Source organism: Malus sylvestris, chromosome 11, assembly GCF_916048215.2.
Source record: "Malus sylvestris chromosome 11, drMalSylv7.2, whole genome shotgun sequence".
In the NCBI taxonomy this organism is placed as follows: Eukaryota; Viridiplantae; Streptophyta; class Magnoliopsida; order Rosales; family Rosaceae; genus Malus; species Malus sylvestris.
Window position 1 is genome coordinate 10,761,644 of NC_062270.1, and position 14,165 is coordinate 10,775,808.

A 14,165-nucleotide genomic window follows, 5' to 3' on the forward strand; every position below is an offset into this window, starting at 1 on the left:
CGATTGTACTGGAACATAACGCAATCCTGGTTTTTTCGCTTTAATTGATTTACCTTCCCAAATTTGTAAACGGATTTCAGCAGAATACATCTCGCAATTGCAAGTGACTTGTAGCTCAATTGGTTAAGAGCACTTGCCCTTACACCTCAATTGGTGTAAACATCATGCGGTTTATATTCACTATAACGAAACGAGACGAAAATGACATTGAGGTGCGTTTCACACGAATGACATAAATATTTATAGGGTAATTACATCAAACTGCGTTGAGGTTTTAAGAAAATTACATGGAACTTCTTACCGTTTCCAAAAACTACACGAACCTTTCACGTCAACGTAGATTTTCATAGTTACAATAACATTTTTAAAACATTGATGCATATGATCAATTATATTGAACATGACAAGTTTTCAACTTTATTGTATTGTATGTACTACTGCACTGACGAAAACAATGAAATGGATGTTTCTTATAATAGTAGGTGCCGCCTTGAAATGATCGGTATGAAAAAGAATTGTGAAGATCGAACCATCTAGTAGCCAGTTCCCTCTGAAGTTTCCCTCAGCTGGAGCTCGTGAACAAGTTTTATGGGGTAAAGCCAATGATTAGAGGTATCGAGGGCGCAACGCCTTCGACCTATTCTCAAACTTCAAGTAGGTAGGCAGTTCCGGTTTTGTTTTTATTGTGACTTTGTGGTGCAACTAAAGCTTGATGGAATTCAAACTTGTATACAATATGTACGATAGATTCACAAGTTTCTTACACATTTGTAGGTCAGTCGGTCATGTCATGCTTGTATCCATCGGGTAACTCCCTAGCACCCGCAAGAATGTTGCAAACTCCTGCCAAGGAAATGTATATTGGTTAAGATTTATTTCCTTCGTAGGTTAACGAAATTGTTCAACTAAAAGACAACCCCCCCCCCCCCCCCAAAAAAAAAACATAAGAAAAGAAAAAGAAAAACAACAAAAACCTTGAGATGCCGAAGGGCATTTTGTGCATTCTGATCAGCCATTGATGCTTCAAAATCCACATAAAAAAGATAGTCAAAGTACCTGTACGAAAATATGGGACATGATCAGGAAAAAATAGAAAAGGTTAAACTAGACAACTCTTAATTAGATCAAACAGTTATGAATTGTCGCCAAAATCAAATTGGGGGACGGAATTCATATTCATGCCGTAGAGTGTGTGTGAGTGTGTGTTTCATTAACAATGAAGTATAATTTAGTTGAGATGGTTACAGTACTTACTTTGGAGATCCACCGTTACTATCATCAGATGCTCGCAGGGGCTGCATCCGCAAAGGACGGCTTTCAATCTGGTTAACAAAACAAATTAAGCAATCATTAGGTGCAACACACTTGCAAAAGAAACTATACAAAAGACACAGGGAAAAGAAAAAACCCGAGAACTACCTTTGTAAGATTGATTTGACGCAAAGCAAAAACAGCCAGAGCCTTGAAAAGGACCCCAGGGCCTTCCTCTAGCAAGAAGACTATACTTGTCTAAAATTGCAAAACCATGCGATCAACAAAATAAAAAGTCAATTCACAAAAAGGAGGTCTGGCCACCGTAAACTGGATTACCAATGAATTCAACAATTCAACAGCCAAAACTTGTTAATCTTAAAAGGGCTAAACCTTGAATGGCCTATCTGTGCCAGGAATAATTGGTTCTCTAGCAAGCATTAGAAACCGAGTAACATTGTCAGAATCATCCTGCATATTTCAAATAAGTTACCACTAGAGTGAAGTCTAGTTCAGGAAAACACCAAATGTTCTTCGAGACAAACCTGAATATCCTGTGCAAGTATTTGCAGACCATATATGCCTGCAGCAGCTGAGCTGGCAACAGCTCCTGTATCCTTCAGTTTGTGGAAAGCAACATGCTACCATTTATAGAATGCACTATCAGCCAGATCAATATAAAAGCCAGCATAGTTAATCTAAAATTTGATTAAGATGATTGTAGTTTTATCTATAGCGTCAAATCATGCAACCGACGCCAACCGTATTGGACCAGAAGGCCCCTCTCAGCTGAAAGTAATGAAAGTGGCTCTGCATAGAAGATGCCACAAATTATAGTTTCAGGGAAGAAAAAAGATGAAAAACTGTGGTAGCAGCTTCTGGCCGAATCACTTCGTTTCACTTCACCAAATATACTGTTCTAGTTTAGAATACAAAATGTGATGTTATTTTGTGATGTTCTATTCTATAGCTTAAAGTCCGCATTCTTCAGGGAGTTGCGACCAAAAGCAAATCCCACATGCATATCATGACTCATGAGGTATACTTGGCATCAGGACTTACTGGAGTAGAGAATCAGCTATCCATCTGATCAAGGGCTTACCTTTGCTGCACCAGCAGTATCATCCACTGCTTCTCTGACCAATCCCAGCTTCGTTAACGTGTTCTCACACTGATCAAGAGCCTGAAATATGACTAGTTATGGGGGAGAACCATGATAATATACTAGATGGCCAGAGAATCTAGATGGAATGCTTTATACACCTGTGGATGGCTAAGAACCCTTTTTAGGCCTTCAATTTCAACACCATGGTTAGCCAGTAAGCAATGGCAAACTGCAAGTTTCACTTCCCCTACTATATGCAACCTGTGCCTGAGTAAAAGGTCGTAGTTTCTGTGGATGCTTCCACCTAATGAATTCTCAATTGGAAAGACTGCTCTGTCCACAAGCCAACGTTCAACAGCCTGCATTGAGTTTAATTGAAAAGAAATTAAGAAGCAAAAGATTGAAGAGTCCAGGCTGAAAATACAGAGCGATTACTAGGCCCTGTTTGGTAATCAACTTGATTCCAACTTTTTTAAATCATGTTATTCAATTACTTCTCACAAAATCATGCCCCTAAAGAAAACATTTTGCCTGTAGCTCGACTTAGCAAGGTCCAATGGCTTCAGGTTCACGAAAAAAGATGCATAACGAGGATCACATCCATAAGATTTTATAAATGTAATTTCTCTTAATAATATATAAGTAAGAGCCTTGTGATCATTTTATTTCCATAATCCAAGTCTGTCTTATTCATTAACAAATATTGCAAACATAAAAAGAATGTAATACTGCTGATTCACAGTTTAATCCAACAATAAGAAAAACAATGGTGATGAAGAAAAGTGAGGTATGCACCTCAAAAGCAGTATCGAATTGTTCACAAGGCACTGCTTCGCAATTTGGATACGCTTTCTCCGCAGCTGATTCACTGTATGCTCCATGAACCCCCTAAAATTTCAACATTCAACAATCTCAAAACAATTGAATTACTTTCATTCTAATACCAATTCCAGACTCATATTACTAAAGCCAAAAATTAGCATTATTCAAATTATTTACACATATATACACTAAAAAACGATCTACTGAGAACCTAAAACTCTCAAGTGCAGCCCAGATGATGACCCTGGTCTAAATCAACCACTCAGATCAGATTTAACAAAAGCCTTAAGTAAGGATATATTTCTCAGCTATTTAGATCAAATCTAGATTCTAGATAGTTAATAGGCACAATAGGTGAGACTTCAGCCGTCCATATTTGCCAATAAACGAGAAGCAAGTTTTAGCTCAAATTGGATACCGCTACCAATCTAACTTTTCCTATCTAGATACAACAACAACAACAAAGCCTTATCCCACTAAATAGGGTCGGCTATATGAATCCTAGAACGTCATTGTGTTCGGTTCCGTGCCACATCTTCCGTTAGGTCCAAGTACTCCAAGTCTTTTCTTAGAGTCTCTTTCAAAGTCTTCCTAGGTCTTTCTCTACCCCTTCGGCCCTGAACTTCTGTCTCGCAATGGCATCTTCTAACCGGAGCATATGTAGGCATTCATTTCACATGTCCAAACCACCTTAACTGATTTTCTCTCATCTTTCCTTCAATCTCGGCTACTCCTACTTTACCTCGGATATCCTCATTCCTAATCCTATCCTTTCTCGTGTGCCCACACATCGAATGAAGCATTCTCATCTCCGCTACACTCATTTTATGTATGTGTTGATGCTTCACCATCCAAGATTCCATGCTATAAAGCATTGATGGCCGTCTTATAAAATTTTCCCTTGAGCTTTAGTGGCATACGATAGCCTTATTGCCGTCCTATCTAGATAACAAAATAAAAGGTTACTAAATAACAATTTTCATACACATTTAGATAAGATAGCTCATCATCTCCAATTACAGTAAAATTGGCGCACAAGGGCGATATAAGAAGAATGCTCAGTCAAAACTTGGTTTCTAATAAAATCAACCAAATAAAAGCAACTGATAAGTATAAAGCTACTTTTACACAGGTGCACTTTGTAAAATTTATCAACATATACATACACAATATACACATCTATATATTATATATAATGCAATCATTACATGACATTTTACTCATCCATAAATATCAAAATCCATTCTTTGTTCATCAAACTTTAAATTGTTTTACTTTTTATAAGAAACCCAATTGTCAAAATTTGAATATCAGTCGTTCAAACTAACCAACTTAACTAACTTTCAAAGGGGAAAAAAAGTTTGAGCATCTTCAAGGGAGATGTCAAAATGTTCAAATCAGCAATAACGGTAACAAAAGACAACATTAATGTTTTCCAACCGATAAGCCAAATTTAAAGAGGCATGACATATAGATTGACATCTCTCCCCTTCTGACAAATTTGACAGCACCTTCAGATTTTTTTAATTAATTATTAAATGTTTTTTATTAATTTTTTATTAGTTTAAACCATTATCCTTTTGTTTCTTTTCATTCCCAATGCAAAGAAACTGCATATGAATTATTATTTTATGTATAAAATTTGACATACCGTTAGAGAAAAAAAATTTAAAAGATGCAAAGTGCCACGTAAGCTTCAAATTTAAATTTTAGATTTAAAATTTGACATCTCCAAAGTCTTAGGTCCTTTCAGTTTGAAATTGAATGCTTGTTTCATATAATATATATATAGAGCTACCTGATATGCAACGCGAAGGCGGGAGCTATCAGAGACCCAATTGGAGAGATGGGTCGAAGACAAAGGTCCTGAATCAAGCAACAAACGAAATAAAAAACTGACACCCGATTTCCACCAAATTACAGAGCAAGGACAACAATGACAACGGGAAGAAATTGGTACTTGGGAGAGTGTGCATGTCTTTTGATTCGACGTCGTAAGGGAAGTCCTCCAAGGCGCTCTCCACATCCATAGCGCCTCCAACCAGGTTTCTGTGACCACCGCCGTAATTTCTGATTCTGGCGGTGTCGTCTGAGCGAAGAGAGGCCAGGGTCAGGCCTATACGACGGCGTCTGGAGCGAATTTCGAAGTTCAAAATTGGTTTGGGGAAGTGATCGGAAGGGAAGCGCTTCGATACGACGTGTCGTGGGAAAGGGGTTGTGGCGGATCGTTCCACCGAAGACGCCGCCATGGCCCGCCGATTGGGTAGGTTCTTATGGCGCCTGAGATACTTTCCGAGATTTTTTAAAGACTGTCAAATTTGTTAGCTAATATCATGTCGAGATCCCGTTATTTTTTTTTAAAAAGAAAACTAATGAAAATATCTTGAAAACTTTGAGTTTTAATGATAAGGACAAAATAAAGGGTAAAGTGAATAGTACCATGATTGACTTTTTAGTGTAAAAATATGGTTTTTCGTTAAAGTGAACAGTACGGTGCTTTTCGTTAAAATTCCCTTTTTTAAATTCAAGAAAAAATATTGGGCTTGGAGTGTTATGGGCTTAGGATTCTCAAAGCCCAAACAAATCAAATGGACTTTGTGCCCATACCGAATGAACGGGCCAAATCAAACCGGATTATTTACGGTTCAAGTTAGTTCGGCTTCGACAGTATATTCTTTGAACCAAACTGAACGGTAAAGACTGTTTAAGGCCTCGTTTGGCAACTCGGACTGTACTGACTATTTATGTCGGATAGGATAAATAGCCACCGGATAGTACTGACTAAATTAGTCGGGCGTTTGGTGCAATATCGGACTAATGACCGTATTATTCATACTGTATCGAATATAAATTTAATGTAATTATCTAAAAACCCAAATACTTTTCAAATCCTAAACTTCAAAATAAAAATCAAATTAAAAGGCCCCAAATTAAGCAAAATCTTTTTTTTTTTAAATGCCCAAACAACAGTCAAGTTGCAGACAACCAAATGAACAAACAAGCCTCTGGAATCGCAGCCTCCAGCAGTGCCACAAGGTAGGCCTTAGTAGCCTCTTGCAGTGCCAACATCGCGTGGCTCTGGAAACGCAGATCAATCTTGAAATCATGGGCAATTTCATGAACAAGCTTCTGGAATGGCAACTTCCTAATCAAAAGGGATGACGGCGAGAACGATGACAATGAGAGGGACGACAGCGAGAGGAAAGGTTCATACCCGACTAATAATCCACTCCTTTTGGAAGGGTTTATTAAAAAGGTGTATACCCGACTATCCTATCTGACTGCTTAAATTAATCCGGTGATTATTTAATACGAGAGAACACCAAAGGGCCGGGTTCGTACTATTAGTCATATCTGATCCCTTATACGACATGCCAAACGAGGCCTTAGTATTATAATATAGTGATATTTTTCTTTATTTTAGTAAGAAATTAAAAATATTTTAGTTCAAATCTCATGAGTTACAAGTTTAAAACTATTCCTATTCTCCAGTCTAAATATATTATTGTAAAAATAAACAAATAAAAACACCGAACCGATAAGCACTACATTTCAATTTTCTTTGAGTAAACCTTTTCTTTTATGACTTAAGGCTAATAAAAAATAGGGATTAGATGTGGGGCTCACTCTATATCGAACTTCAACGATCTGAACCGTTTATTTTGTTAGTCTCGATTCATAGATCATTTTGGCAAAAATTCAATTCAATCCGAAATCATTTGTCTATTTAATTATCAAGATAAAATTTCATTGTTTCTTATAAAACAAAGTATTCGTTAATTTCATTGGATCCAATTAGATGTCTTAAACCTTTCCGATTTGGCTAATTTTTTTGCAAGGATGATCTATGAGATGCAACTTGAAAATAGACGGTTTGGATCGTTAAAGTTCATATAGTGTAGACAACTAATCCCCATTTATATATAATAAAAAATGGGGATCCCTTCCCTTAAAAATTTCCTATGTTTTCAACTGTATGCTAGAATTGGATTGTTTTTTACTATGGGTCGAAGCCCAACTAAAATCACATGTGCGAGTTTTCCTGCATGTGGCTCGTGATAACTTCTCTAGATTTGCGTGAACTAGCGGACCGATTACTAAGTGGGGATGCTCACTCTAGCATGAGCCAACATTTTCAAAACTGGTTAGGAATGGGCACCACTATCCTAACTCGGATCCAGCCAAGTTCTATTGATCATGTCCCCTTCACTACAATTGTACCCAGATGTTATACATGGGTCGATGTTGTAATTTTTTTAAGTGGTTTTTTTTAGACAATTTTATGATAATTTTCATTTTTGCAAATTATTTTATTTTCTGGTTAAATAGAGAAATAAGGGTTGTATTCATTCAAAAGAGCGAAAAATAAATAATTCAAAATGCTTTATTTGTGAATGATTTATAGTTGCTTGTAACACTTGATTTCTCACCAGAACAAAAATACGGCCACTCACGACCAACAAGCCACCACACAAGAGGTTACAAACCGCTAACATCATTTACAGTGGCGGATTCAGGATTGTAACATTAGGTGATCCCAATATAAAAATTTTAAATAAATTGGATGAAAATAACTTAAAAAAAATTAAATGATAAACTACAAGTTTTTATTCATAATCTTTGTGTAAACAACATACAAGCTACAAAGGTAAATTTGTCCATGATGAGATTTCATACTCTGAAAATGCATCAAGACAGTTTCATTGTCAATACAAGAAAAAACATATTTATCTGTGTAAACAATTAAGCTATCATTTAACCATTGATTCTCTATTTTGTTGCTGAGTAGACTCTTAATGATATTAATGATAGAAAATGTTCTTTCTACAGACACAGTTGCAACTGGTAAAACCAAAGCTAATTTAATAAGTAAATAAACATATTGAAATACTTGATGCAACCCTTTTTCAATTTTTTTTTTGAAAGGTCACTAATCTTTTGCAATTTAGAAAAATCAGTTCGATTGGGTGGGGAGTGATGATAACCAATTAGTAAATTGGACTATGGTAAAGTGAAATGAGATTGGGTTGGAAGAATTGAAGTCTGAACCTTTAGGGTGCATTTGTTGCGTCGAACTATTTCGGACTGGATTAGTTTAGGGACTAAGCTGTCTTAGACTATACTAAGTTAGACTAACTTAGTGAAACGTTTGGTATAATGTCGGACTAAGAACTAAAAACAATAACAAATTCTAATATTATATTATTTAATTCACTAATAATTATTATTTTATATTATTAACTTAGGTTTATTATTATTTTATTCCTACTTTTGTCTATATTTTTCATCTCTAGAAACCTCTGTAGTGCTTTCTGTCCATTTCCCTCACCCTTCATAATTTTGCTCTGTCGTCTCCCTCTTTTTCTTCCCCACTCCCTCTGTTTCTCCCAAAGTTTCTCCGTCCCAATCCCTCTTTTTCTTTGTCCCTCTCCCTTTTCATCTCCACCTTTTTCTTCCTATTTTTCTCCGTTCATCTCCTTTGTTTCTTTTTCTAATTTTTCTAAGACTCAATTGGTAAATCAAAACCCATATCAGAGTTCGAGTCATATGGGTACTCATTGTTCTGCTTCTCCGGCGTCAACAACGAAGGTCTGCGATTAGGCAGTCTGGAGTGCATGTGTAATTAGAACAGCTCTTGTGCATGTGTGAATGGATGATTGTTGTGCGTTTCATACGCACAACGATTTTGTTTTTGTTTTTCTTTTGTTTTTTGGTATCGAATTTTGGGTTTGGATCTGGTTTTGAGAATGGAAAGAGTGCATAATTTTTTTTCCTTTTTTGTTTTCGAATTTTGAGGGATTTAGGTTTGAAAATGGTATATGAGGGGCAAAGCAGAGCAGAGTTGGTAAATGGGATCTGGATTTAGAATTTTGCGAGGAACAAGTAGGAAAATGAGGGGACGAAGCAAGGAGTTGGTCTTAGCAATCCGGCCGATTTCGGGGGGTCTCGCGAAGACCCTCTAGCGAAGCCGTTAGTCTTGGTTAGTCAGGGCGAGTCGCATTAAAGCTTGTCCCGGCGTGGAACAAACACGGCACTACAGTCCCACTTAATCTAATCCAGTTTAGTGAATGGTAGCGAGTGCAAACAAACGCTTAAGGTCTTATGGGATTTAATTTTTTCTTAAGTTGGACTGAATGTGCCAAGTCATTTCATTCCTGAGTTCGTATCTCCTTTGTGGTGCTCGTGTCTTTAAATTTTATTTTTTTTAATGGTTTGACATCGTTTGGCAAGTCAGGAAAAAAAATCAATTTTTTTTCTTTCTGTAGAACCGCCTGCAAAACCTCAGCAGCCATTGTTGCTCTTTCTGCTCCACCACTGCTCGGACTTGGGTAGTCCTTCAACGTCCTCACAACCATTTTTTGGACTTCCGGTCCCAAGACCACCCGGTCCTTTAATAGATCCGTCTCTGATCATTCAGAACAAAAGCTATCAGAGGACATATCACTATCCTTGTTCCAAACATGTCAATACCTCTAAAGAGGGTGCTGGTCTATTAACCCAACATTGACTAGCATGCTTCTTAGAATGATTTTTCTATGATAAGTGGGCGAGGTTTTTCTCAACAACTCTAATCGAAGATTTGCAAAATCTCAATACCTTGTTTATTTTATTATGTCTCGTTATGGTATTGTATTCTGGTGAGGATGTTAGCAGTGACGAAGCGAGGATTTGCCGAGAGGAGGGGCGAAATTCAAAAGAGTGCAAGGTTTAATCGAAGCGCTTGCTTTCACATTAGAGAGTGCAAAGTTTTGAGTCAATATTTATACTATAAATTAGTCTCTCCACCAAAGCAGTTATAGGCAATAATATCAAAATCAATGTAAGAAGTTTAAATTGGCTAGGATTGGATCCTAAAAAAGGTTAGACGCTAGTCAAACAGCAGACTAAGACCTAGCAGCTAGGTGCCTATGTGAGATTTAGGTAGGAGCCTAGATGGATTTAAATTATCATAAAATAAGCATTAAACAATATTTACATTGTTTTTAAAAAGTAATACAATATTTATGAATAATGCGAGAGTTTAAGATAAATATGGTGGAAGTCTTAAAAGAGAAAATAAAAAAACATACAAGAAAAAAAAACCAAAAAAAGAAGAAGAGAGAAATGGGTTAATAAACCAAAAAAAGGTGGGGTTAGAAGAGTAAAAAAAGGGGGAAATGGGTAAACAAACAAGTGCGGCAGAAAGATAAAGACCAGAAGAGAAGAGGTGGTCAACATAGTCTTTTAAGAGAGAAAAAAGAGTAAACAAGCGGTTAGCAAGATAATACTGGGGTAAGATGTCAATACCAATTTTTACTAATTTAGGTGGCCCAATAATTGTCCAACACCTCTTTAAAACTCACACCCAAATTCTTGCATAACCAAACTCATAATACTTGCCTACTGATAGGTTAGTAAACAATTTTTACTGATCATTATATAGCTCAATAGAAATGATACACATGTCCATTTGATTGCTAAAAGCTCCTATTATTTTGATTAGGGGTGGGTTCGGTTCAAATCGGTTCGGTTTTTTGCCAAAACCGAAACCAAACCGAAATTTCAGTTCGGTTCTTCTTTTTTTTCGGTTCGGTTTTTTCCTGTTCGGTTTCGATTTTTTGTTTTTTTTTTCAAAAAATGAAAAACATTGAAATTTTAAATTTTAACATCTCCAACACAATCATAACATAAGCATTCTAACTAGAATCAAAGACAATGAAAATAAACATTTAAAGTTGAACTAAAATCATCAATCAAGTCTTCCATAGTCCAAACTAACAATCTCATAACACAAAAATCGTACAAATGACTTAGAAAAGTTAAATTGTATGATGTTGTTCAAAGATCAGGGTTGTTTGCTTGTAACTGCATGTTGACAACTTGATTAGTAAAAGTAATGCGTGGGTGGATTTATTTAGTGTGTGTTGGATTCTTTTCCATCACAAATTACGCAAGTAATCTACCCCAAATAAATGTTTATGGATTCTGTTACATGTTATATGAGAGTATATTTGGAAAAGAAAGCTGAAGTAGAAGTAGACAGTGCTATGGAGATGGATGTAGGTACTTCAAGAGAATGTTTGGTTCCGGAACCTTATATGGGGGGAAATAATAGGTTAGAGTTTAGAATTTTTATAGGCCTTTGTTAAATATTTTGAGCTTAAAGTTTGGCAACAGATTGGATTTAGCACATTTTAACTTACAAATTGGGTTTAGAAAATAATACCCAAAACAAATAATTAAATAAAAAAAATTAATTTAATTAATTCGGTTCCGTTCGGTTTGGTTCGGTTTCTAGATTACTAAAACCGAAATCGAACCAAAAGAATTCGGTTCGGTTCGGTTTTTTCAATTCGGTTTGGTTTTTTCGGTTTCGGTTCAGTTCGATTTTCGATTTTTTCGATTTTCGGTTTTTGAACCCACCCCTAATTTTGATAACCAAACATCCTACTTGCTCTTATAACTTGATAACCAAACAACATGGCTGACCAACCCCTTACATCCTCCAACCTCTGCCGTCCTACAACCCCACTCTCGTCTTCTTTTCCAGCCTCTTCCTGCCGACCCCACCTCATCTCCTCCTCCAAGCTCTCCCCTTCGGTTCGGAGGGGTTGAACCAATCGAGTTTTTTTGGTGAAGGGAGGGGCTAAACCAGAGCTCTAGTCGTGTTTTCAGGCGAGGGGAGTGGCAACTGCCACTCATCATCTTCACATGGCTTCGCCACTAGTTGTAAGCAGGATGTCAATGTATAATAATTGAATTTGACCAAATGACTTTGGAATTCAACCGATTTTTGCTCATCAATGAACGGTTGTCTATTAGTTTCCTCCAATTACGAAAATTACTTCTAAATCACGGATATTCATTTTCTAAAAAAGTACAGAGACTGATAGCATTCCAAAATGAAGAATGATACAATTCATCCTCCCTTCTTTTTCTTTTGTGTCTTTTGACTGTTTATCTAGCAGCAAACTTGTGCACACATTATGTGACAAGTTTTTCACAAAACTGGAGTGATGATTTGTATTTCCCTCAAGCAAAATATTCGTGAAGTCTAACCTATATGAGAACAACGGGGATGTTGCAGAAAAGACTCCTCAAAAGTGTTTTGGCTTCAATGTACCTGAAACACAAGCCGTTATACCACATATCGTAATATCAGTGAAGGACAAGAAAAAATATATATTCCCCCCACTTATATTATGTCACATGGTATACTGACTTTTCCTTCGAGTACACAAAAAATGTCTACTCTATAAAGGACGTGGGACGTTCCACTTGGGAAAATCATAATAAATTGAAACCATATTTTATCCATGCTTTCACATTTCCCTTTCTTTTTTTTTAAAGGAAAACTAACGAAAAGTCCAAAAAAAAACTTTAATTTAATGAAAAAAGACAAATAAAGGTGTAGTGCATCGTATCAAAGACAGGTAAAAATGTGATTTTTCGTTAAAAATGAACAGTATCAGCAGGGTTTCGTTAAAACATCATTTTTTTTAAAGAAAATTTATTTATTTATTTCAACAAAACGAGTGAATATATATATATAGGAAACCATTAAGGAAAGAAATTCTCATTTTTTTTTTATAAAAAAAAGGGATTAGTTATGGGGTCCTGTTGACCCTAAAAACTACCAAGCCTACGAGGCGCGCAGGCCGAGTAATCTATGAGCCAACTAAGTCCTTCGGTTGAATGCGGGGCGTGCCAACTCGACGGCCGAGCTCGGCCAATGAGTAAATGTGTTGACGTTGCGTTGAGCGTGCGGCTGACTTCGTCTTGCGATTGCGACCGAGGAAGGAACACGTATCGGCCTCTTGGGTTCTCGAACCTGAAGACAAGGCTACTATTCTTACGAAGTTCACAAATCGTCATCGTCGGATTCGATCACAGTGATGGTATTCATCAGAGTAAACTCACGCCGAATCGACACCAAAGTGTATGGGTACAAATACTCAAAGCGGATATAAGTCTTAACAATAAACGTGGTTTAGCTGTCAAAATGCCGAACTCTAAATTCCACTTAAGAGTATCCAATCATAAAATAACTCGGCGTGCAATGTGTCGAGCCCAATGAACTATAACACCTCACTTCACTGAGAAGGCTAATGAGATAACCTCGACCAATAAGGATTCGGAAATCCTTCTCGACCGAGACTTTGATAGATAACCAGTCGCCCTCGACACAGTGATGTTTATGCCAACTGAAGATGCTGCGAGATCGGCTGATTCTACGGTGACAGTGTTGTTTATGCCAACTAAAGATATCACCGGTTGCCTTCACAGTGCTGTTTATCCAAACTGAATGTGTGTCGACGAGAAGTGAAAAGAAAAAGTCTCAAGGTTGTTGAGAGAATTTGCGCAGGGCAGTTGTGTGTTGAATTGGAGGCGCTTGTTTCAATGTCTTCCCTCCCTATTTATAGTAACAGGTCTTCTCTGGATCGAGTTAAAATCCTACTCGGATTAAGACTTCTTATCCTGGACAAACACTATCTTGACCAGTCCTATTTTCACTATGACTTTGAACCAGTCCTTTATCAAGCCGCATTCACTTCCGGGTTATCAATATATTTATCTTGCCGAAACTCCTTATTGGGCCAGGATTCAATTACTCGTTCTCGCAGCAAAACTTGGCTGACCTAGGTTAGGAAGCCTATGAACTAGACGATCCACGATAACCTTTTTGTAAGACATTCCGAGCCAAGAATACCTCTCGGCCCAAACCAACATTTTGGGCCCAAACAGGTCCACACCACATTGAATTTTAACGACCCGAACGTCTATTTTTCACGTTGCACCTTATAGATCATCCTTATAAAATATTAGCCAAATCAGAAATATTTAAGACATCTAATTGGGTTTAAAAAATAACAAATACTTTGTTATATAAAACACAATGAAATTTTATCTTAATAATTAAATAAGCAAATGATTTCGGATTGAATTGAATTTTTGCAAAGATGATCTATGAATCGATACTTACAAAATAGATGATTCGGATCGTTAA

The 14,165-nt window shown here is 36.8% G+C and overlaps 1 protein-coding gene across 1 annotated transcript; it reads right to left on the bottom strand.

Moving 5' to 3' along the window:
* Window positions 1–213: 213 nt before the first annotated feature.
* On the bottom strand, window positions 214–5,495 carry LOC126590121 (arogenate dehydratase/prephenate dehydratase 2, chloroplastic-like). The gene is made up of 11 exons (XM_050255642.1): window positions 5,139–5,495; window positions 4,977–5,044; window positions 3,152–3,244; window positions 2,515–2,715; window positions 2,354–2,434; window positions 1,797–1,892; window positions 1,645–1,722; window positions 1,420–1,509; window positions 1,255–1,322; window positions 975–1,056; window positions 214–843 (listed from the first exon to the last, which is right to left on the bottom strand). The coding sequence occupies exons 1-11, from the start codon at window positions 5,425–5,427 to the stop codon at window positions 784–786; spliced, it is 1,206 nt and encodes a 401-aa protein (XP_050111599.1). The 5' UTR covers window positions 5,428–5,495; the 3' UTR covers window positions 214–783.
* Window positions 5,496–14,165: the final 8,670 nt, after the last annotated feature.